This window comes from Belonocnema kinseyi, chromosome 10 (assembly GCF_010883055.1).
Source record: "Belonocnema kinseyi isolate 2016_QV_RU_SX_M_011 chromosome 10, B_treatae_v1, whole genome shotgun sequence".
NCBI classification, from domain to species: Eukaryota; Metazoa; Arthropoda; class Insecta; order Hymenoptera; family Cynipidae; genus Belonocnema; species Belonocnema kinseyi.
In genome coordinates this window covers 114,747,088-114,773,411 of record NC_046666.1, presented here as the reverse complement: position 1 = coordinate 114,773,411, position 26,324 = coordinate 114,747,088, and the positions used below count along the sequence as shown (strand labels likewise).

The 26,324-nt window shown below is 35.9% G+C and overlaps 1 protein-coding gene across 1 annotated transcript in view; it reads right to left on the bottom strand.

Moving 5' to 3' along the window:
• LOC117181323 (G protein-coupled receptor kinase 1) overlaps positions 1-26,324 on the bottom strand; it is a 268,557-nt gene that overhangs the window by 154,890 nt on the left and 87,343 nt on the right. The window contains exons 6-8 of the mRNA XM_033373882.1: positions 18,944-19,018; positions 14,896-14,957; positions 14,541-14,592 (exon numbers count right to left, since the gene is read on the bottom strand). Coding sequence (XP_033229773.1) covers positions 14,541-14,592; positions 14,896-14,957; positions 18,944-19,018 — 189 coding nt within the window. The remainder of the gene's footprint in view (positions 1-14,540; positions 14,593-14,895; positions 14,958-18,943; positions 19,019-26,324) is intronic.

Here is a 26,324-nt window from a genome sequence, read left to right as displayed (position 1 = left end):
AGATCTTAAGATCGTCCATGTAAAATACATGAGTGACCTTGTACTTTCGATCTGCAGGTTTGCCGCACAAGTAACCGTCGGAATGGCGCAGTGCTAGAGATATTGACAATAATGTAAGACAAAAGGGGAGTGGGCTCATGGTGTCTCCCTGAAAGACACCTCTCTGAAACGTGACCTTGTTAGTTGTCACACGATTTTTGCCAGATGAGATAGTAAATCTGGCTTTCCAAAGCGGCATCAATCTCTCTATGCACCCAACTATTTGCGGATGAACCTTTAAGGTTTCCAAAAGACAGATGATAAGTCTATGGGATCTCGAATCGAAAGCTTTCCGATAATCAATCCAGGCCATCGATAGGTCACGCTGGTAGAATGCTGCTCTTTGCAGACACATCTCTGACCCACCTCTCCCTCCGTTCTAGACTTCTCTTAGCGTCAGATAGTATACGTATTCTCTCAACAATATGCTGCCTGATGGTCAGCAGTTTTGACTTGTTGAGTGTGTGATAACGGGTCCGGAGTTCGCGCGAACTTTCGAACCTTGGCGGTAAAATTCCTGCCAGATGTGATGTAGTCAATCACACATTGAATGCGGGACGCGTACTGTCTTGCCCAGCCTATTTTTATGGCAAGTTGACGCATTCGTCTTTTGGTCTTATGATCAGCCGTTGATTTTGTTTTACGGTTCGCATCGGCCAAAGCTCTCGCTGCATTATACACACAATAATTGATAGCCCAGAGGTCGGATTCACCGGAAAAATTTCCACAAAACTCGTCATCCATTTCAGCCAGATCTTTAGGCTTGAGAGAAACCTTGGTGTTGATGTTTCTCCGGGTCGTAAAGCATCGCTCTTCATCTATTGGATACCTGCCCGCGGTTGGTCTTAGTGTCGCCTCTCTTTATTTGTTGCCGGCTTGTTCTAGCTGTGGTAGAGTAGGCGTTCCGCTTACATAGCCCCTTGTACGGAGTAGTTCAGCATGGTTTCACAGACGTTGCTGCGAAAAGTGCGATAGCTCCGGGTGTTTCTCGCACCACAGAGCATGCAGCCGTGCTATGTAACGCCGTTCATGGGCCACACTCGCATCTTAGCACTCTAGCAAGTCGTGATTCAGTTGCTCCGTCCAATCCAAGGTCGCGAGATCCCGTCGATCCATCGCATTGAATCCATTTTCATTGGCTCCCCCAGCTCTAGATTGGTCGGCATTGTTGGCCGACCCATTGTCGGGAGCCCTGCGCGTTCGGTTGTTTTGAACCGCACTTACTACAACTATGTTTGGTGTTGTCATTGTTGTTCCCACGAGAAGCTAGGGAAAGGGGTTCGTCCATCCTTGTAGAGCCCCGCATACAAGAATAAGGCTGCGTACTCTGAGAGGTCGCCCGGTATCCCAGAGTCACCGTTCTAGACACCTCACCCAGGTGCCATTCAGTTTTCGGCACGGTTTTCACACCTCCTCTTGGGGGTTAATTCCTTCGGGACCACCCCTGGACAAATGTCCGCGATTGCCTATTTATTTTTGTAACTATATTCAGCAGAAACCCTTGGTACAGGGACCCTCTATCCGCAACCCGAGGACGCGTTCGGTGGCTTTGTCATAGGCCCTTCGGTTTGATTCTATATATATATATATATATATATTCCTCCATACGAGTATCTGTATACATTTAACCCTTGCCCTTATTTTTCAACTGCTCCGTTGCAAACTGCATAATATCCTAATCCATACTGTTCACAGGATAAAACAAGATGATTACTCAAAATATGATTGTATTGTAATATGATGTTACGGGAATAACCTCTAATAATCAAGGGTTTCGGTATTAGAAGCTGCGGAATGCAGTAGTGTGTGTTATTCTCGTGCTTGTGGTGACCAATGCATACAAGTGTATCCTTATTTACAACTGTAGTACTTATTGATGTATAATTAATATGAAACAAGAGATATCATGTGTAGCTGTGTATGTATAAAAGTGAGTAAGGAAAGGATGATGAGTGCTAATGTGTGTGGGGGGGGGGCGTTAAGAGTTTTGTGTGTGTGTTTGATTATAAGTGTTTGTTTCAAGAATTTTTATGTGTAAGTGGTGTTAGTGAGAAGAGGGGATACGAATACAACACACCACTCATCTTCACATCAGCAGACAGTATATTAATTAACTTGCACACTAATAAATGCACAACATTCTTTTATGCTTACGGTTCTGCTTATTTTTATACTTATAGTTCCAACCTTCAAACTAACTCTCGCACGTATTCACGCACGCGCACCACATATTATATGACAAAAAATCATTGTACGCCTTCATTTACACCTTACACTTGAAATTCTAACACGAAAATACCTCCAGGTAGTAAAAGTAAAAATTTCGTTTGTGGATAATCATATAAACACACATTTTAACAGATTAAAACCGATTCCTTTAATAGAAAATGTGTCGATGACTGCCCTCGGGTGTATAATGGATTATAAAAAAATGGGCGGGCCTAGGTCCAGAAAAAGTAAAATGGTAACTTTTGTACCTCAATCAAAAACGAAAGAAAGTCCATCAGACTGTAAATTATTGGCCATAATTCCACGCCATGCGAACTAATGGAAGGCACTCTTGATCTCTATTTTAAATTTGGTTCAGGAACTTTAGGAAGAGCATAAGATTTAGCTCCTATCGACTCTATTAGAGAAACTAAAATAGGAAAGTCTGACCACACACGCACAATAGGGTGACATGAAAAAAAACATTTTGTGTTTTCTTACGAGCGAAAGGAAAATAACGTACCTGAACACTTTTACGCCAAATTCAGTCAATCTGGACGGGAACGCTAACTAATCCTGTTATAGAGTCACATCGATGAAAAGAGTTAAATTTGTACGCTTATAATCTACTCTTCACTTACCGAAATTGTCAGCTTTTGCAATGACAAGGTTCTAAGATGACGTGCTACCTCTAAACATTGTTTAAAATTAAAAAGAAGAAAATGCAGTGAAAAAACTTTTTTTATGGAAAGGGGTAGAAAAGTTGTAATTTCAGTTAAAAAGAACCCCTCTAAAGTTTCATTGAAAAAATCCTTCCTCATTCACATCCATTTTTTACATGAAAATGATGAAAAATCGCACATTCTCATTATTTTTTGGGAAAAAATATTTTTAAGGCTTAAACTGATCGTAAAAGTTGTATACGGTAACTGAATTCGTAACTGTGTAGTTTCTATTCTAAGCTGGACCTACATTTTTCTTTCCCAACATACATCTAAGCGAAATGAGGTATCGTTCTGAAAGTTTGGGAAATGAAAGAGGAGACAATAAATTGCATGTCTCTGCTTTGTTCCGGTGAAAATTTTGAAAAAAGAAAGTTTCGAAGAAAATAAAACTAAGAAGCTATATCGGTACTTTTCTTTCATAACTAACGTCCACACGGAATGAAATATCGTGTTAAAAATTTGAGACTATAAATAGAAGGCACGGAGGAAGGTGTGCCTGGCCCTAAATAATTAGTGCAAACTAATGTTTTCACTTGAAATGCAAATAACCAAATTTGATCTGATATACGTATCAGCTGTGTCAGAGATGCACTATCGCAGCGAGTAGACAACTTCGAACTTCTATGGGTCTTTGGGTAATACAGACTGCATGCTTACCGACAGAGAAAGATATAAGTCAAACTTCTGTCGTATAGCCTAAATGCATCGGTTGATTTCTCATTTTTATAACTAAACTTTTTTCTTCCCTTAACTCTGTGCCTTGTCATGAGAAAAAAAATTTAGGCCGCGATCACCGTATTATAGAGCTAAATAGAGGAGTTAAAGATAGCTAAAAGAGCATTGAAATAAACGTTCATTTGTTATAGATAATTTATATCTTTCTTTTATACTTTTTGTTATTAGTATTTAGTTTCTGCAAATAGGGTGATGCATATGCTTGACTAGACGAAGTATCGTGTTTACATACTCGTAATTATGTATTGCTAATGTTAAGGGAGATGTTTCATTTGGTTATAATAAATTAAGTAAAATGAATATTAAGTATTGTAAATTTGAAGTCATCAAAAAAATTATAGTGACGAGCATATTAGCTTGACTTTTCGAATTTTCTTCAAGTTAAGTCAGACTTTTACTGAAAATAATGAAAAACAGTAGAATTTTAATTTACCTTAGCCTTTATATTTTTATTTTATTAGCTTTTGGAATACAAAATGACATATATCTCGATGTCTGAAAATCACAGCCCTAGAAAATTTTGCATTTCCCACTACTAGGGTCGCAGTATGCCTGTAGAGATACGTAGTTCCCGCCTGTGTGGGGTACACCCTCAGCATGTGCATAACATGCTCTGCATCTATCGCTGGGAATTTCTTGACAGTAAATGCGGTCGCGGTATACTGAGGTGGAAATTACACCGTCCTGGAATGTGAAAATGAAAACCTCTGTACTTCAATTAAGCCCTGTTGATTTGAGAAGAGCAAAAGTTTGCTCTTTTGACACTTTGCTCAAAAGTTAACTCTTTTCGGCACTTATCGTTGAAAAAATCTTGACATAAAGTGCCTACACGATATTCTAAACTGAAAATTACACCACCCAGGCACGCAAAAAGGAAACTCTCTGTAAGAATATAAAGTTCCAGCGTATAGGACGTTTTGCGTTTGGTGGAGTGATATTAGGGCTCATGTCGTAAGAGTAGCAGAGATGTTAATAAAGCGCTCTTAGAGCCGCATTGTACATTTGGATGTACGTTGTTCCCGCATGAGTTGAACGAGATAGTTGGTGTCCTAGATGCTTGGGGTATGCATGACGGGCTCTGCAGCTATCATCGCGAATGTCTTGGCTCACAATGTTTTAACCGTATGCTTAATTGGAAATGACACCGTCTTGATACGCCAAAATGAAACCCTCCGTGCTCAACTACAACCCGGGTAATTTAAGGAAAGCAAAAGTTACCTCATACGAAATCGACTGATCCCTATAATTTCTGTGGAAGACGCCGTGCGTCCTATTGTCGAGGAACCGGTTCGCGAAAGTTTGTCCCCTATGTGTTCTTGATCTGGGCCTTCAGATGTACTGAAGTCATGTATTGAAGTCAAGGCCATTGAAGTCAATGTTTTCCAGATGAGATAGTAAATCTAGTTTTTCAAAGCGGCACTAATCTCTCTGCAATGCACAATGTACATTTTTTGCCATGCAGGTCCGATTGTTCGAACAATCCTACACTTTAGGATAGCTTTACAGATCTTATGCAGAGTGTTCAGGCAAGTGATTGGCGCGTAATTCTTCGGCTCAGCTCAGAAGACGAAGCAATCGAGATTAAACAAGAGGTTTATTTGGCATGGAAAAACGTAGAAAATGAACATCAGCTAGAGGAAGCTGCACCCCAAGATCAAGTGGCATCTCGTAAATCTACTAAACTTAACAACATTTATAAAAGGCAGATTTCCTCATTCGATCAGAAGCAAAAGACAAGGTTCAGCAATGAACAAGGCGATTAAAATCAAGAACTTAAATTTAGCTACCTTCAGATGAATTTTGGTCATGATTTACTAAAATTCAGAGCTGCAGAACCAACACAAAATTATTCTCTTCACAAGCGATCACAAACAATCTTCGTGCACTGATAGAACCCTTGAACTACAAGGTTTCACCTATTCATTTAAACGCAACACTACCTGCAATAGAGGTGCAAACTCTTGTGTCTTGTGCATCTATGGCAGCCATTAGAACGTTGGGCAGCAGAATTATGCTTACAAATGCTTTGGTTAGATGTTAATGTCAGTAAAGTAAGGAGCTAATTAGGTCGATTGACTTAATATAAGAAAGAAATTAAAAACACAATGCTGATACACCATAATATACATAACCAGCAAGACAGCGAAATCCCTCAATGGGAAGACATGGCTGACAACTAGTCGGGTCTTTTGAGAAAAATAAGCAGACGTAATTTAGGCGCTGCGTGGTTCCAACTAGAGAAAGGAAAACCAAGCAGTAATCCTCAAATGGAGCTTAATAACATATAGATTCAGATGTAGAATGATTTGATGAAACAAATCAATCCTTTCTTCGACCGTTGATATTTATTGATTTCAAATCGTAGATTTCAAATTATTTATGTCTTACGTTCCAATCGTAAATCGAAAAATAAATATGAGTTAATTATAATATGAGTTAATTAAATGTAAATGTTGTAATAAAGCTTATATAGGTGAAACTGGCAGGAAATGTATATATGCATGCATATGTATGTATGTGTACATATACACTTTTTTTAAATTTCTTATTTCAAAATTAAACTCAATTACGCGCTTCCACATCAGTGGTTTTCAATGGAAACTTGCCTATTACATCATCGTTCATTACGTATTCTTCATGTATTTCTGAAACTGTCAATTTCTGTTCGTCCGTCCTAACCTACGCTAATTTGTTTTCTCGTACTATATTTTTTTTAAATGTAGTCTAATCGATTGAAGTCTCGAAATGTTACTTAAATGTTACTTTTTTGACTGAAATTTGATCTGCTTGACTATTTTCAACCATCATCAACTCAGGTAACAATGTACTTAAATCTACGTAATTATCCATCATATTTGTTCAGACTAAAATTACTTATCTTTAATATAATTATTTAGGTTAAGAACCTTTGCAAAAGGTACGCATGTGTACCGAAACGTCAGGAAGTTCAAAAGGAGTTTTTTCTATTAAATAAATATCTGAGTTTCGAAGAACATGTTTTTTTTTTACTCATATTTATTTTTCGATGTACGATTGGACCGTAAGACATAAATAATTTGAAATCTACGATTTGAAATCAATAGATTCAGATGTTTCAGCGGTTTTGAAAGGGGTATGTATCTGAAAAGTCCCAGGTCCGGACATGGTGCGCAATTTCTGGTGTACTTTCCTGACTCATGTGACTTGTGTCAATGAACCAAACAATTTTTCCTAATAAGATTATATAAGACACCTAAAATTTTAGAAAATTTATACATGTTACGCCTCAAAAAATCTGTTAAGCTTATAAATATTGTCTTAGTAAATTCGCCTGTTTCATCTGGCGTAATAAAGGCATATTTGAATGTAGCTTCCACGAGCAAAGGAACCTGCATATGACCCTGCGCGAAATCGAAAGTAGCCCGAGAATTAGAGTAATAAGCAAGTTACTGTCGCGTATTAAAGCTCAGTGTTCTTCAAAATTTGATACTTTTTTTTTATTTGCAATGATTGACCACCAATCTAGGTTCGCCATTCTTTCTTCGAACTAACAAAAATGGACTCGCGTATAGTGAATTAGTATCTTTCGTAAGACCATAGTTTCTATACTCACGTGCAATCTTTTTGATAGTTTTGCTTTTCGCGTTGCTTGCATGATTTGACATACTGCATACAGGCGTATACCTTCTTTTTCCACATTATCCATCTCGATGAAAGATATACACCAAGGTCACAGGTACAGCTAGAAATCGCATTCCGATAAACATTTAAAGAACTGACTAGTTTTTGTTTAATTTCCGGCGACTGCTGTCAATCGATGAGGACCCTAGTAATGAAAAGGATGAAAAGTTAACTCGAAGCACTATATCGCCCTTCTCTTAAGATCTGATTTGGATCCCTCGCATTAACCAAAGAGATACGTAATTGCTTTTCTTTTGTAAACCTAATGTAGGTGCATCTGCAAATGATTTTCGGATCATCATGTCAATTTCTTGGTGATCATCTGAAGCAGGAACACTATCGCTTCAGGAACTGACACTCCGTCTATTGATAACTCCACTCAATTGAAACCAGGAGACTCAACAATTTTTTATTTCAAAGTTGCCCAAAAGCCTTTTGATTCTATAATAGTACAATCGGAACAACCGCTGTCTATTTGTCTAAGAAATTCTTTGCCGTTCACTAGCACTGCCTTGAGATATTTCGCAAGCGCACGATTACTCTTGATGTGAGAAATTTTTCGAACCTTCGATTTTTCCGGTACTGTGCAATGAAGCTGAGTTTGACCTTGCGCCACACATCTTACAAGAGTCTTCTCTTTATAGTTCGGAACAATTCATTACGATATGCCCCTATCGATGACAATTATAACATTTAGGCTCCCTCTCCGCACATGTGACAGGCGGACGTCGATCAAACAGTCCTCGCGAGGATTTCTTTCCATTTGATTGCCGTGAAGCCGTTCACTGCTTTTATTTTTATGCTTCAGACTTAGTTGCTCTCTCTGGAATTTTACGGAAAAACAACACTGAGACTATAACGCAATATAAAGAATATAACTTCTCTTTACAAAGCACATGTGCCCGAACGAAAATCTGAATATATAATCGACTCGCCGCGTGATCATCGTCTTAGCGCGACCAAAATGAAATCGTCAAAGAGAGGGAATAAGTAGGATTATGAGAGAACGAAGTGCAGTCGCCCTCTAACTCTAATAGAAGGGGCAAGTTTCGCTCATCGCGATATACTGTGCTTGACATGTCGAAAACGCTACATAAGACTGTTTGTGCTTTCGCCAGACTATCACATCACCAAGCAATTTAATTGCTAAACCACAAGTGGTTAAGGAATCTTTACAATCGGAAAAGCTCGCGTCTGAATAAGCGTAAATATTGTTTGGCTCACCTGGATATTACAAGCCTTAAGCTCTTGTTCCTTTCAGGTATCGAAAAACACTTTTTACCATTTTCTAATCATTATCTGTTGCATTGACTTGATGCATGCTTAACACATTTAAAGAATAGGAAATATCTGGTCTCGTCGCACCTGCCAGATATAATAAACTTCCTACAGACTCTCTGTCAGGAGCATTTTATTTTGTCTCAGTCATGTAGTATAATATCTCACCATCGCAGTCTAATTATCTCATTTTTCTCTCTCGATTAGGAACCAAAGTCGTAATCATGGGCGTTCTTTGAGGATGTGCTGCGCTGAAATTAAATCTCTCTAAAATTTTGTCAATGTATTTTTCTTGATTTAATTTGATAATCTTATTATTTCTATTGCGCCTAATAGAAATACCTAAGAATTCCTTGGGCTCATCAAGGATAGTCATTTCGAATTCTTCACTTAACCCAGTTATAACTTCATTTAATTTTATACTGCAATTGCTCGCCACCAGTATATCGTCTACATACAGAAGTAAAATTAAAAAGATGTCATTCACTCTCTAAACGAATAGACACGGTTCCAAGTCTGAATTTTTGAAACTCATTCTTAATGCTACATCTGTGAACCTTTCATTTCAGCGCTTAGGACTAATCCGTAATCCGTTAAGAGCACGCTCAATTTTGCCTCATGAATATCATGAAATTGACGATACCAAATGGATGTATAAAAATTTGAATGCTCATGCAGCTTATTTTTCTCGCCTTTTATATCTTTATTTTCCCCACCTCTCCCTCCTGAATCAAAAATCCCGTTAGGAATTTTCTCTATTTTCAAGCTCTTTTTCATAATTTCTATTTTGAATTTTTGATTCATCTACTGCCATGCTTTCAAGTAATTTTTTTTAGCTGTTACACTACATGTAATATATTTTTTCGCACCTAAATTTTGCTAAGCTAAATTTGCTATTACTTGTCTATTTATAATTTTCGGAAGCATCTCACTATCTGAATCTGCTTTATTAACTTCAAGCTCAATTATCCAGTAAGATCTTTTATACACGCCTGAAATAAACAATTCTTTTGATACCGGATAAAATATATCAATTTTTTCACTATCTAACTAGATACCAAGACCCATCTCTGCAAATTTACGTAACGATAGCAAGTTCTCTGTGACAGCTTCTGCACAAATAACTTTGTCAATTTCTAGCACATTTCCATTTTCTAATCTGAGTTCTAATTTTCCTTCTCCCTCTATTTGTAAGTCGGCTGAAGTTTTTCTCTTCGCGCATTTAATCACACCGTTATTTGTTTCGTCAAACGATTTGAAAATGTTTTTGGAGTGGGTCATATGCTCTGTCTCGCCTGAATCTGCTAGAAATTTTGGAAAGAATGTATCATTACGTGTGCACACAGTATTAGTATATGTATTTTCTATGTACAACGCATCATTTATAGCAAGAACATGCGATACGCAGCCATTGTTTATATTTACAAAATTTTCCTTACCTATATTGGTATTTTTCGCGCCTGTATTCTCATTGCTGTGCTGATTTGATTTCTTGGTCGAATTTCTTTTATTCCCGTCGTTATCATGGCCATTATTTCTATTTTTATAATTATTTCTACCCCTGCCTCTCTACTTATTACTTATACCGTCCTCTTTTTGATTCGCTAGATATTGCATCATTGGTATTTTGTCGTTTTAAACCGCGCCTTCGATAATTACCTTTATAATTTTTACCTCGAGAATGAGAATTATTGTACTTGCTGTTTTTGTACAGCTCATACTTCTTTTCGAACTTTTTCGGATGAGTACGATTAGCCGCAATATGATCGGTGAACTGGAAGCAGTTGTAACACTGCGTGCCTTCGCTTCTGTTCAGGCAATTCGCGCCAATATGTCCAGTGGCTTTTCACTCATAGCACCGCCTGTTATCAAACAGAACTAAGTTCACCGCTCTAGCCTCATTCGCACCAACACTACTCACCTGATTCCTGGTGATCTTGTAATGAATTACAATAAGTTTCAGCTGATCGTATGATACATTTATCTCATTGGTGTTCTTAGACACAAAATCAATTGTTTGAATTTGTGGCACAGAAACCATGACTGCATTGAAAAATGCATCTCTTTTCTAATTTTCAGATAAAGGAGTCGCGCCAAGGATATTTTCGTAATTCCTAATAATCTCCTCAAATTATTCACAAAACTCTACTGTATAACTGTATAATTTTTTCTCACCGTACGTGATGTTAAATTCCCCTCGCATCTTTTTAAGTTCTTTGAATCTTTTCAAAATTTCAACCGGATCTTAAATATGCATAACTTTAGAGTGATACTGTTGATATAAATGATTAATTAGAATATCACAAACTTTGAATCTTTGTTTTTCTAATACAGTCTCATCTCTTGCATTAGATTTCACGGTTTTATCAATAATGTGCAATAAATCACATGTTCTCAACTCAGATGATAAACAGTCGTAGAAATGTTCAAATTTCATATTATTATTCAATCTATAATCGCGCCGTATATCCCCACCTCTGTTTCTCATTTCAAACTTACACGATTCTTTAACAACATTTACTAATGAACTATTTCCGTTAGCACAACTTTGATCTTTCTCAACGCGCCTCAAATCGTCAAGTTGCTCTTTAACAACCCTTGAAAATTCGCTTCCAAGATCAGTTTGCACCTTCGACCTGATTTGGTCCGTCTTTTGCATCACGCTGTACATTTGCAGTAGTGTCGCACCAAACTGCTCTATTGTCCAAGTTGCTGCAGCGCGAATTTTGCTGACCGCTGAAGTCAATTCGGGCCGATATCAACCGCGTAATTGCTTATAAAGGCTGGCAGACTTTCACCTGTTTTATTTCCACCAACTATAGATTTTTTATCATTCGCCCTACTCGTAGTTTCCTTTACTTTCTCATCTCCTTTTCTCACGTCGCTGTTGGTATCTTGCTTTCATCTTCCGATACGCTCGCCTTTGACGCATCATCGATAGTTGGGTTCTCCAATTATGTCCGCGGCAATTTTGTCTGCAGCCGACCAAGTTATGTGATACCGTACACCAAGCACACACACACTTCCAGACTGACTAACTGGAGCTTCACAATACTAATTTTTATTAACATTTGTTAAATTAGTTTAATCAATTTACATCGAATTTCATATAAATATTGAGCTAATTTAATTTAAATTTAATCAACCAGAGGGTAACATTATATAATTCTATAAACACAAGCGTTATGTGTGTACGTACTAGCATACATACATACAAGCATGCACTATATCTCTCTTTCTGGTACACATACATGTTTTATCTCACCAAAATCTCGCCCAGCTCATTTTTTATTGAACTCAACCGTCTTATAACCCTTGCATTTTTCTAGGTTTATGAAAAGAATTTTTCCTTCCACTCTTGTCAAAATTTTCTCATCCGTATGTATATCATATAACTTATATGAACTAGTTATATAGTTCCACAGAACCTTGAGCACCTTTTCAGCTGTAAAACGTTTTAAACTAGTTAATATTCATATAATTCTGTAGACCATTAGAAATGACCACTTGTATATAAATCTTTCTCTCTCTCAACTCTCCTCTATTCGCCCAAGCTTTTCGCTACGCCGCACCACAGCACGCAAGTTCTATCTCTGTCTCTCTCGACTCTTTCATACATGCGCAGCCGGCAATCAAAACGTGCGCCCAAACTGCGCGCTAATAAGAATTCCCGAAATAAACAAAACTCCCTTGGCCAACGCGACTCATCTTGTTCACCGATGTTTTCCTTTTCGCGTTTTTTGCGTTCTCGAAAATTTCTCGGCCTGCCGCATTCACTCTCGCTCTCGAAACATATATTCGTTTGATTAAATTCACACCTCTATAAAATATTTTTTTTTGTGCAGCGTGAATTCGCACCTAGTTTTTCTCGGGGATATTACAAACACGCAAGCGTTTCAAATAAAAAAATATCGATTCTTTTATCTCACCATTTCACACCTTGATAAAAGAAGAAAACGGTTATGCGGCGGTCACTTCCACAAGAAAAATAAATTTTTGAAATTACTTTCTCATTACATTCTTTGTTTCGTTTCTCGACTCAGCCATCTCTTCATCTGTGCTCGCCATTATCTTGGCGGCTCTTTTACCTTACCATGAAGAGAATATCTTAAGTTTTTCTAGGCACAAAACTTCACTTAAATGTCAAACAGCGTCTATTGCGCAGTGGAATCATGAAGAAATACACCTCTGGGCCAATAACCTTACATATATATTGGAGGTACGGGTTTCACCAAAAAAGAACACTGAGAATATAAAGAAATATAAAGAATATATTTCACGTCTGTTTACAAAGCACATGTGTCTGTACAGAAATCTGAATACATAATCGACTCACCGTGCGCTCATCGCCTTAGCGCGACCAAAATCAAGCCGTCAAAAAGAGGGGATAAGTACGATGATGAGAGAACGCAGTGCAGATGCCCTCTAACTCTCACAAATAGTAATTGCTCATCATTTCATTTTTCTCTTGAAATTGTTTACGCATTTTCTCACATTTTGTAGTTTTCCCTTTTTCCAGTATATGAGAATTTCTAAACAATGCCTCAAAGACTACTAAGTGAGCAAATTTTTGTTCTCACATTGGAAAGCAATCTTCTGCACCCTCTTTCATCTCCATCTTTGCTTCCTCAAGAAAAAATTTATGTGGCCAGTTGAAGCTCCCGCGTTAGGGTGGTCCACATTTTTTTCTTAGAATTTTCATGCATATTTCTAACACTTTCTAAGATGTTCCTCGATTTTCGTAAATCGAGACATCTACTTTATCGACGTTAAAAGTTTTTTTCCTATTCCTAAAGTATTTCACTAGAAAACTTTCTTCGTAATTATAAACATTTTGATATACAAAAACGTTCCTTAGTCCTTTAGGTATAACTTCCTAAATCCTGAACACGATATCTCAATTTAGTCACGTGATCTCGACCTTATCGACGTTCAAAGTTTCTTTTTCTCTCCGCTAGAAATCATTAAAAATGCTCCAGAAATAATGGTAGGTTACGTGCATGCAGATACTTATTTGTTGAATTGCAACGAATGTGCAAATTGTATTGCTTACATTAATTTTGTTTAAGGTTTAGACGATTTAGTCCAAAATTGGTGTCAGTGCTCAATATACGCGAACCAAAAAATCCGAAATGCATCAAACCAAACATTATCACTATACACTACACTATACAATCAAGATGAATACAGACAGTGAAGACAATATGGACTATGATTTCGGCTAAAGGCTTTGTGCACGTAAGATGCACTGAACACCTAAAACAGCTAGAAGTCCGCAGGATAGAGACAGCAGCTCAGAAAGTGGTTTTATTAAACACGAGTCGCATTGTAAGTAACTGTTGTGCAATCGAAATAGCAGTAAAAAACGAACTCCATTCTACATGATAACTGTAATTTTGTGACAAAAACAATATCGTCGCATGAGATTTCAAACAGAGATTGATCCAGTCGTCCGAGAACACAAATTCGAATGAACAAAAAAAAACGTAATTTGTAAAATATGACACGATCTGCTTTATTTGATTTTCTTCCCTTACTTTTTTGTTATATTAGGCTCCTTTCAGTCACTTTTTACACCTAATATATCCCTTAATATCCGTGACCTTCCATCCCTTCAGAATAGGTTCGGCGACTGTACGCACTACAGCCCAGGGTTAGCGCTCCTAGATTGGCCACCTAATCCGTTTTCCTTTCTAATACAATCAATGCCTTAGTTAAAAATACGTTATTCTTCTTAAAATTTAAAAATCCAAGTTTAAACATATGACAGGATCATGATAAATGTAATGTAACAATTTTCAACGGTGCACTATTATTTAGTTTAATGATTTGTAAATTCTTTCAAGTTTTGTTAACATAATTATTCTTCTATAAAGCAATATGGTCAGTAGTTACCTGAATGTTCAATTCGAGATTTTTCCACTGACAAAATCGTGAGTACTTGTCACTGAAACAAAATGATCATAACAACATGATGAATTTAGTATTTATAGAAACTAGGATTCGGCCCCCTAAATTGTTTTAAAGCTTGACGAATGTCAATTGAAAGTGTGGCCGAATTAATAGTTTAAATCGTTAATTAAGTAAACACCGTCACATTCTTGTAGATAACTTGACACGGTTAACCGTTGAAAAGCATGGTCTCATGACCGATCGGCATTTATTAAAATTTTAAATTATTTAGGAGCCGAGCCCTTATACAAACATCTGACTATAGTTTTAAAAACTTATTTAATATTCGCAAGCTTACCTCTCTAGAAACTTTTTAAATGGATCTCCCCTCAAGTGGTTGAAAATTTCCTCTATATACGGCTGCAATCATAATTATCAAAATGGAATCTTAGTATTATGGCAAATTTTAATGAAATAATTTAAATTAGATAATCTTATACGGGAAAGCAAGCACTCATTTTTTTAAAGAATTTCTTCAGCATTAAAAAACGAAAAAAATCATCCATATTTTTGATAAAAGAGCTGAATATTCATCTCGATACAAAAACTAATCTAAAGGCCTCATTTTGCACATTATTGTATTTTTGTAAAAATAACATTTGGTGACTATACTAACTGTGATACGATTGGAGTCTCAAGAAGAATTGTGTAGATCTGTTTAAATTACAAATTTTGAATATTCGAAATTCTGTAATTTAATTAAAACATATTTTTTAAAAAAATGCTCATGATCGATAAAAACAAATCGTGGGAACCCTTATCGAGATGATGTTCGCACAGAACCCAACTTTTTTACCACCTACACCTCGTAAAATATGTATCCTAATTTTTATCCTTTTTTTCTATAAACTGACATCGAGTAGGACTACAATCTGCCCAAGTTCGAGTCGGTTACAGAAACTTAGGGTCTATAGATAGATGCACTTATCAAATAATGACCGAAATATTCAAATGATATTTCTATCTCAAAAGTCTGAAACTCATGTTCTATTAATCCGATTTATAATTTTGTGAGGATTTTCAAAATGGTGTTTATGTCAAATTACCATAGATAACTACTGGAAAAAGAATTTAACAAATATTTAAACAAAACTATTTTTTAAAACCTTTTTCGAAATTTGAGATAATTTTTTTAATTGGTCTTAAGAGGAAGCTTGACTCTTTTATTTAAAAAAGGGCCGTTGGTATGCAAATTGTATAATGAATAGTTTAAAAAATACAGGGCCGGCTGTGGGGAGACTCATTGTGTTCGCACTCAGTCGCACACAGGGCATATTCTAACGGTTAGTTCTGACCAAAAGGTCAGTTCTAAAAAAAATGGTCAGTGCAAAAATACATTTTAGCACATTTGAGCAGATAACAGCCATGAAAAGTAATTGATTTTAGCTATAATTTTTTTTAATTGCGCAACAGTGCACTACAAACACAAATAAGTATGTTAACAGTTTCAACACCATGCGCAGAAATATCGGATTTTCAAATTTTTTTTCGTATAATAGGGGTTTGGTCAATTCTAATTGAGGCTTAGAATATGTCCTGGTCGCACAGAGGGAGATTTGGTCTCCTTGCTTTTTTTTGTGTGTTCGAAGAAGCAAATTAGGTCATTATTGACGGGGAAGGTGCTTTGAGCGCAGCGCACAAACATTTGCAGAGCTAATAAGCACAAGGCTGAAGATTACACTAGAAGGCTCCAGAATGCATGAAAGTTCAACGTTATGATTTTTCGACGCTTTATGCACCATACTGAGCGAGAATTTTAGTGATTGAAATGGAAGCCTGTGCTTGGGCGAGAATCTTGTGTGTCGTGCAAATGTGTGTGCACCTCGCTTTACAGTCGAAGCCCGGGAAAGTGCACTTTCATGGTCTACGCATATGCAACGAAAAATTTCAACCTGAGCGCACATGACGCTCAATTTCTCGTTGCGTAGATGACCGTTTAACCAACCTAAAACGTAAACGTACTTAAATAAAAAAGACGAAAAAAAAATCGAAAACAATAGGCGTGTTACATAAAAGATCATATGTACCGAGGAGGCTAGTAATATTTTTTAAGCGAACGTGAATTTGCAGTAATGAGGCAATTTAATAATATAAAAATTTAATTACTATCTTTAGATACAATCAAAAATTAATTGTTTCAGAAAAAAGATATAGGACAAAAAATGGATGGATGAACAAAAACGATAAAAAAGGTAATTTTCAGGCGGCGATAATTTCATGCTTTTACAACTAGATCATTGGTTTTTGTCAGATTTGTTAAAAAATTAAGACTACTTTACTTAATTTACAAGCAAATTTCACCAAAGATACATAGGACATAAGTTATTTTACAAAAACTAAAATGTTTAATTAGTGAAAAAAATCGATGAAAACAACTGTTAAAAGCTGTGCTAAAACCACGGTCGTATATACAGGTCCCGAAACTTCCGGGAGTGTGGGTACGACCATTACCCGCGATCGTTAAAGTATTGTTGTTGTTGAAAATGCCCTGGAACTCTGAGTGTAATATGCAACGCAATATTTTTTTTAATCTTTCTATGTAGATTGTTTCATATTCCGTTAAAGTTTCCTCGTCCAAATTATCCGCACATTCTACTACTCATCTACACTGCCCCCCCCCCCCGTGGCATTTTGTAACGTCACAGGTCGTCTCATGAATCGTGGTACCCCTACTCCCGGGAGTTTCGGGACCTGTATATACGACCGTGGCTAAAACTATCTATAAATGATTCTGGTCGGTAAGATTATTTTTAAACCTTTTTTGTTACGTTAAAAAAAATTAATGAACAAAAGTTCTTTTCAGAATTGGGAATATTTAGCTCATTGAAATACAAAGTTTTGCTATATCGAGGCGTCCTAACGATAGGATGCCAAAACACGCGATCGACTAGATGATACTTGACCAAAAATATAAACAATAAAAAGCTAACCAAGAAGTAAGAACTAGAAAGTATTAGATCACGGAATTGGACAAGATGGAGCTAGAAGTTGGCCAAAACGAGAAGATGCTCGCTCGCTCCATCAAAACATTAACGTGCTATCTCGGGCGAGCAAAGCATGAAGGTGCCTCTTCTCGCTTATAATCTAAATGCGAGAAGTGGCAACCTTCATGCTTTGCTTGCCCGAGATAGAACTTTCATGATTTGATGAAGCGAGTGAGCACCTTTTAGTTTTGGCCAACTTCTAGCCTCATCTTGTTCAATTACATGAGAAAGACTTTCTAGCGCTAACTTCTCGAAAAGTTTTTTATTGCTTTTATTTTTGGTTAAGTGTCGTCGAGTCGTGTCGCGTGCGTTGGCACCCTACCGTTAAGACGCCTCGATATGTTAAATTTAAGACAAATAAATTTTTTATTACTATTATTTAAAGACAGATGCTATTTTGCAATTTGTAAAACAATATTTATAACTCTTTGATAGGGCACTGAAAATTTACAAGAATGGTGTATTATTCAAACAATTTTCATAAACAAAATCAGAGTTCGGCTATTTTTCAACGAATATGCGCAATTTTTTAAAGAAGTAACTAAGAATATCTCTTCGATGACTTTTTTCTATGATGATATAAAACATCCCAAGAATTATTAGTTATCTAAACAATTTTCATAAACAATTTAAGAGTCTGACTATTTTATAACTCTCTGATACGATATTTTGCAAATTTATAAAAATGATTAATTATTTACACCATTTTCATACATAAATTTAGAGTTTGGCTATTTTTTTAACGAATATGCTCAATTTATTTACCGAGCCAACTAGAAATGTCTGTCTGCCGACTCTTTTCTATTATGTTTTGCAAATTTACAAGAATTATTAATTATTCTAACAAGTTTATAGTTTAGCAATTTTTCCGATGAACTATTAATTATTTAAACAATTTTCATAAACATATATTTTCGAATCGTCGTGAAATTAAAAAAAAAAAATTGTGTGAATTTTGAGAAAGATGAATTGTTACATCATTAATCATTTACTATGTACTCCTATAAAAATGTGTAACAAAATTCCGTATATGATGGTACGTTTTTCGGAATCAAAAGATTTTACACTAGAGCAAGTGGGAACATATGTGATTATGCGCTCCCTGATTTTAGATTGTTTTTGCAAAGTCCATGCAAATCTTTAGAGTTGCAAAATTATTTAATCAGTAACGTGAGAGGGCACCCATACGAAGTTGTTTACAAATGAAAGCTACTAAAGTAAAAATTAATTTCATGGTTTTTTTTATTGAACTTCATTTTCAAATAAAGTAATTTCTTGGAACAAAATTTAACGCGTACCCCGCAAACGTATAACGTTCTAGTTGAAGTAAAATATTTAACAGAATTAAAGTCACGTACCCACCTCAAACAAATTCACAGGAACTTCGTTCTTCATAAGATATTTGTGTACGTGTGAAACAGCATCCTTTGAGTACTCCTGTAACACAAAACAGTATTTGAGTGAATGAGCGCCGCAAAATCAAATACAATGACTCTACGTGCAGTAGGCCCGCACCTGCTGAAATCTATGTCAAAATACTTTGAGTTATGTGACTATGTCACTTTTTGTAGCTACGTAACTTATTTTACATTGCCTTTACCAGATTTTCACAAGGTTTACTCAATGTATGGTATGTTATTATTGTTGTACAATGATTTTTCTAAAAAGTGTCGAATTCGTAGGATACAGTCACTTATGGTGATTATTTATAAGCCAAAGGCAGGGTCTTCCAGACATATCAAGTATTCGAAAGAGCAGTTAGAATGTGTCGTCAATGCATTAAAAAACGGCAAAGTATCTATCAGCTAGGCTACAAAGCACATTCTATTATTTTTAGGCGTTATTTTAAGGTCATTTACTAGTAAATAGTTACTGAAACTGATAAATTATTTAATTTCACTATTCCATTTCGAAAAATAGCACGTTTTGAATTTTAATGGAGAGTGAGCGGCTCTACTCTACATTTGCAGGTAAAATCAATTATACTAAAACCAATAATTAACCGTATACTAAGCAATACACATATTCTTTTACTATACTTATTATTGTAATAAATCGACAACCGGTAAAGATCACTGAATTTTCCGAATGTTGGTTAAAACTTTTCGGTCGAACAGGGCTCTTTTGATTGATCTTGCTGACATGCTATCCCAGTATTTATTTAACAAACTTATTTCAAATATGCCTCATTTGATCAAAAAAAGTGTTATGTTTGTACACTCAAGTTAGAGAACGTTGACATTAGCTTGACTGCACGAACATCCAAATCAATTCCATCTCCTTCAAAGTAATCCCCTCCCGATATAATGCAATTATGCCAAAGTTTTTTCCAATCGTCGAAACACTTGTTAAATTCAATTTCCGAAATTGCCTTCAAAGTATTCTTCGATTTGGCTTGTATCCCTTCAATCGTCTAAAACGGTGTCCTCGCAGTGGTCCTTTGAGTTTGGGGAATAGCCCGAAGTCACACGGAGCTAAATCAGGTGAATATGGAGGTTGTGGAACGATATGCGTTGAGTTTTTGGTGAAATGGTCACGAAGAACGAGTACAGTGTGAGACGGCGCATTATCATGGTGCAAAAACCAAGGGTTATCTTTCCATAAATCCGGCCTCATGAAGCAAATACCTTCACGCAAGCGACGCATAACGCTAAAATAATATTGTTTGTTGACAGTTTGGTTGGGCGGAAGGAATTCATAATGCACATTCTTTGATTTGATTGACGTGTTGCTCGTCAGTTGATGTTGATGGTCGTCCGGGGCGTTCCAAGTCATCAACACGTTCTCTGCCTTTTTTGAAGTCTTTGTACCACTTATAAACATTTTTCTGCGACATGGTTAAATCATCGAAAGCCTTCTGCAATATTCTGAACATTTCCGCAACCGAAATTTCATCCCGCAAACAAAATTTAATGGCACTTCTTTGCTCAACAAATTCAGACATTGTATATATCGAAAAAATAACTTTTAGTCGTTTAAAAAACACAAGCGTAACTATGTAACAAATTATGACATTGACATAAAATTTGGCACAGATTTTAGTAACAGTAGGACCAACATAAAAATTAAAGAGTTTGTCCGAATCGATTAGCCTGCGAAGTTTAAATTAAAAATTCACCTTAGTAATAGTATTTTTAAAAATCGAAATTGATTTTTTTAAGAAAAAAAAAACATATTAAAAAAAATGTTTTTTTATTTCAAAATATACCCGTTTTTTATTGTTTGAAATCATGCAGAAGAAAAAGTGGACCGGAAATGTTTTTGTGATCAAATACAATTTTTTACGCTCATTATGAATGAAATATTAGGTGTTGGATGAAATTTATAGCATAATTTATTTATTTCTGCACAGATTATTATCCCAAAAAAGTTAAATATAATATTAAGGCACATTAGACCTGACAGTATTCATCCCCGAGCACTGCGGAAATTTAACATGGTACCCTTAAGTGTAAAAAATAAAAATATCTTTTTAATAGTTTTAAAGTACATGGAAAGAGCTTTCCAAAACACTATAATAAAAGTCCAATTGGATCATCCTAAAATAAGTTACAATAATGTTATGTTGGCAATCCCATAATAATATTGAGATATCCCAAAAAACTTTTGCGACTGTTTTTCATTAAAAAATGTATTGGCTTCTTAAAGTAAAAAATCTTCTCAACTGTTTCGTTAAAATGGTTAGGAATGGATTTTGGCGGTTGTTTAATATTATTATTGGGTGGCGGACATAACCACAAGTTACTCTTACCGAAGAAGCGTAATTAATGAAATTAAATTTAAAAGAAGTTCTAAAGTTTTTAGGCTTACCCAACACTTTTTAATATAATAAATTAATAAAGATTGGTTTTAAATGTTTGTAGTGGAAAAATAATTATTACTGAGACTAGTTTGATGGTACTGTTACGATTTTTCTAATGCCAGTTGCAATTTGGAACAGCTTGTATTTTGAGTTTTGTAGCACCAACATTAGAAGCAGCCACTTTGAGGCTGGGTGGTTAGCGGCATGTCTACGACAATGGTACTCACACTACGCACAGCGTTACCCTACTAAAAAAAGTCAGGAATAATTAGAAACAAATTCAGGACTTCTAACCATTAATGACTACTTTTGTTAAGTTTCTCGACAGAAATCGTCAGGATACGTCAGAATTCATATGGAAATGTTCAGAAGTCGCCAGAGCTTGGGTTCAAAGGATAATCCTTTTATTAGGGATCCAAGATTTATATTATTTATTTATATTTATATCTTTTTCTCTTTAAAAGATACATTATGTTTAACTTAATTCAAATTTTGTTGGAAAATTGTTAGGTACCTGTAATCGTCGAAATCCATAGATTCTGAATTTTTTACTTTTAAATCTGTATATGAGGCATTATTCCTGAACTGTCCCAACTTTAAAAGTCATATCTTCCAATTCCATTCAATTTTTAAGAGTTTGTTTGCCTAACTGATAGTAGTATACCCACCGGGCAAATCGGGCATTTACAAATGGTCATAACTTCCTTTCTACAAATAAGAATTGAATTTTCTATGAGTGCTTCCTGAAAGGCTTTTCATGCTCTTTCATTTTGTGAAATCTATTGTTTTTAATTTTTATACAAAAAAATCCATTTAAAATGTTTATTTAACATTTTTTACTCTTCGGACAGTTTATATTTGTTTTTCAAGGATTTTCAAACGAAAGCTTGAGTCTTTTCCGATAAGAATGATGTTTAAAATGTTGTAATTTCAAATAGTTATGTAATTATGCGAAGATTTCCGAGCGAAACCCTTCCTCGCGCTTGGACAGGTTGGCCAGTCCTACCGGGGATTAGTTTGTATGCATGATTCTCCAGCGAAGCTTAGAGTGCCGAGAATTGTAATTGCTTCAGTGAATCTAGTTTCTACTTTTTTGGTCATCTCTATGTGAGCTTCCTTCGAGCTGAAAAGAATGACTGTTTCCTTTAAATGATTCTTAGCCTATTCGAATAAATCCATCGCATTTAGGATTGCAATCTGTGCTGAGCACTGCAAGATAGCTTTTGCCACAAGTCTTTTCAAATTTCCACCAATCCCGTCAGTTAAACCTTTTTCATGTGCACTTGCCTGGAAATGTATTTCTGCAGAAATTCCAAAATCCAATTTGTGGTTTAAAAGATTTCTGAAGGCTTATTTATTTTTTAAAAGCCGCGCAGTTCCACCTGTGACATAATAAATTTGGTTAACAACGCTGAATTTCTTCTTGAGCTACTCGTGGTTGAATTTTTGAAATGTGTACACAGCTACAGTGTCATGACTTAAACAATCTGAGATGATTGCCATGCTAAAATGCTTAAGTTAGTTTCCATCTTTGTAATAAATAACTACCGTAAATATATTTGCGTAATTATTATTCCAGTGGAAAGATTGTACAGCATTTTGAACGATGAAAGCATAAGTTTCGGCAAAGTCAAGCAAAATTAAGTATTCTCCTTCTTTTAGTATAACTTTAAGGTGCTTCAGAAATAAACCTTGTCATTTCGCATAAAATGCGTGAGGTTTCAGGTTTTTATTTTTAGTGCAGAGTGCTTCTACGAAAGAATCAGCGTCTGCTATTTCGGTATTCATAGCGCTTTTGATCAGTTTGCTGCCAAACTTGATATGTCACTGTGTCGAAACTATTCACGTCCAATAGATCAGTCAAGTACTTTTTAAAATTTTCAATGTCAGGACAAGATTCGCGTTCGTTAAAATGACAAGCGTTAAATGTTTAATATCAATCACATTCAGCATTACCTTTACGTTTTCATGATATACGCAGACACAATCATTGTGAGTTTCACTTTCTCCAGCTGAAATACAGTGCTTTGGTCTTAGTTTTGCGAATTTTGAAAATCAAATCTTCACATTTTCATGTAGGGCTACAAATCTGGCATATAATTGAGTTTTTTCTGACAATTTTTGTCCTCGCTTGGCTTCCGGAAAAGTAAAAACTCCACTTTTGGCAAATAACTCTTTCGCTTTTCTAGCTTCACGTTCAAATGCAACGAATTCTCGCATGATTTGTCTGCGACTTTAAGACTTAGGCGCAAGGGTATGTAGACAATTTTTTGCTGAATATGTAGTGCCCTTCTGCTCTAATTTTTCTTTTATTTGATTCAAGACTTCGAGACCAGCTCAGCGATTTTCATCATTGCATCCTTCGTTTTCATTTCACATTGGCAAACAAAAATCTGTGTCCTCCTTTATCACTTCCTCCACAACGTTTTGCTTGAGGCCAAGAAACAAATGACAGTCTATGTGATTGCCTTTTGTTTCTTGGTACAATATGAGAAACAAATGAAAATCTATTTACGTGGACGTCTTTTGTTTTTCGGCTATACACGAGACCAAGTTTAATCCAGCCAAAGAAAGGAAGAATCCTGTATAATTTGTTCATATGAATAGTTTAAACTATTGTTATTTGATTTAAGCCTTTCACAAGTCTGTGTTATGTGACGGTAATGATGAGAATATACAGCAAAACCTAAAAAAAATGTTATGGAGGGGCGAGGGCTGAAGGCTCTCTTAAAAAATACTTCTCTTTCCTAATTTGAACAAAACAAATTCGGTCAGTGCATTAGCTGAACTGGCCGGAATATCTGAGCGCGTGTGGAAGGGTTTCGCTCGGATATCTTCGCAGAAGGGTTTTTTATGCTCTTTCATTCTGTGAAATCTGTTGTTTTTAATTTTTTAATTTTTATAAACAAATTGCCATTCAAAATGTTTATTTAACATTTTCTACTCTTCAGGCAGTTTTTATTTTTCAAAAGTATTTGAAAACGAAAGCTTGATTTATTTCCGATAAAAATGCTGTTTGGAATTTCGGGACTGAAAATAATTTTGTAATTATGCGAAGATATCCGAGCGAAACCCTTCCTTGCGCACTCTGACAGGTCAGCCAGTCCAGCCAATGCACCAACCGACGTTGTTTCGTTCAAATTCGATTCATTCAAACATACTTTTCATTGGTACAGAAACTTTCCAAACATTTATTTCGACGGTTCTTAATGTATCGAAAATTTCTACATATAGTTATAAACAAATAAGAGAACACAGGTATTTTTTAAGAGAGCGTTCACCCCTCGCCCCTCTATAATGTTTTTTTTTTTAGGATTTTCTGTATATTTTCATCATTGCCGTCACATAAAACACACTTGTAAAAGGCTTAAATCAATTAACAAATGTTTAAACTATTCATATAAACAAATTATACAGGACTACCGTTTCCGGGATGAAAGCGTAAAGTAGCGGGAATATTTGATGCTGAAATTCTCTGATATTGTGGTGAAATTTGAGATGAGTAAATTTTGGAAGTGTGTAGAAGGGTGTGGATGTGAGAGATTAATTGAGGGATTGTGAGATTAAAAAGGGGAGGTAGATATTTTGGAGGACTGAGACAGATTTGTGTGGAAGTTTCTTTGAAGATTTGTGACAGGGTGAGAGGACTGTGTTGATCGGGTTAGTAGTCAAAAAATGTTTAGATCGACGCCGGAAAAGCAAAGTTTGGTAGGGAAGAGTGATAATAGTAAGGGGGCTGACGAAACCAGAAATGAACGTGAAGTTCCGATGAAAAAGAAAAGACTAAAGAAAATTCGCGAAGTGATGATAGAGGTAATGGGAATTTATGAAGAAAAGCAGGAGAAAAGGGGAGAGGAATTAAAGAAGAAAATTAGGCGATAAATGGCGGGACTTAAGAAAGAAATAAAAAATGGCAAGAAATCAGGGGAATGTTAGAAAAATAGAACAAAGAATAGAAAGGAAAGAGAGGAAAGAAATAAAATTAAACATAGTGATAAAGGGTATAAGATTAAAGGGGATAGAGCTGAAGGAAGGGGTGAACGAAGTACTAAAAAGGATTGGTCCTACGGTAGAGATAGAGGAAATGTAAAATGTAGGAAGAGAAGAGCGAAGAGGGGAGATAATTGTACTGGTGAAATTAAAGAAATGGGAACATAAGAGGGAGGAGATGACACAGAAGAGATTATTATATGGAAGTCCAGAGAGAATAGAGGATGATTTGACATGGGTAGAAAGAGAGATGCAATATGAATTGAGGGAAATAGCGGAAGATGAAAGAAAAAAGGGAAAGATAACATAGGATCAGTATGGGAGAATACACATAGATGGAGTGTAGTGGGATTGGGATGAAGAAAGGGACCAGCAAGTTAGAAATGAGGTGCAGGGAAGCTAGGAGAAGAATTAACAGTAGATAGTAAAATACGAAATAGAAGGAAGAAAAAAAGATGAAAAACAAAAGTAGGGAAGAATGTAAAATTTTTTACTGGAATATAGCAGGATTGGAGAGAAAGGATAGGGAGTTTATGAGAAATTTGACACATTGGGATGTAGCATTAATGATGGAGATGTAGCTAGATGAAAAATGATAGGAAAGAGTAAGGGGAAGCTTACCAAGAGGTTACAAATGGCAAGTGCAAAATGCAAAGAGGAAGAATAAAAAGGGCAGATCAATGGGAGGAATGGTGATGGGAGTAAGGAATGAATGTATAGCAGGGAAGGATAAGAAAGACAGGAAAGAACAAAAAGAAGGATTAATAGTATAAGAGGTAATGATGGGAGGAGAGAAATGGAAGGTAGTGGGGATTTATGTGAACGGTGATATGCAGGAGAAAGCAGATGAGATAAAAGAAATGATTGAAGAAAATAAAGAAGAGAGTAGGCTGATAATAGGTGGGGATTTCAATGCGATGACGGGTGACAGAGGAGGAAGGGAATGGGAAG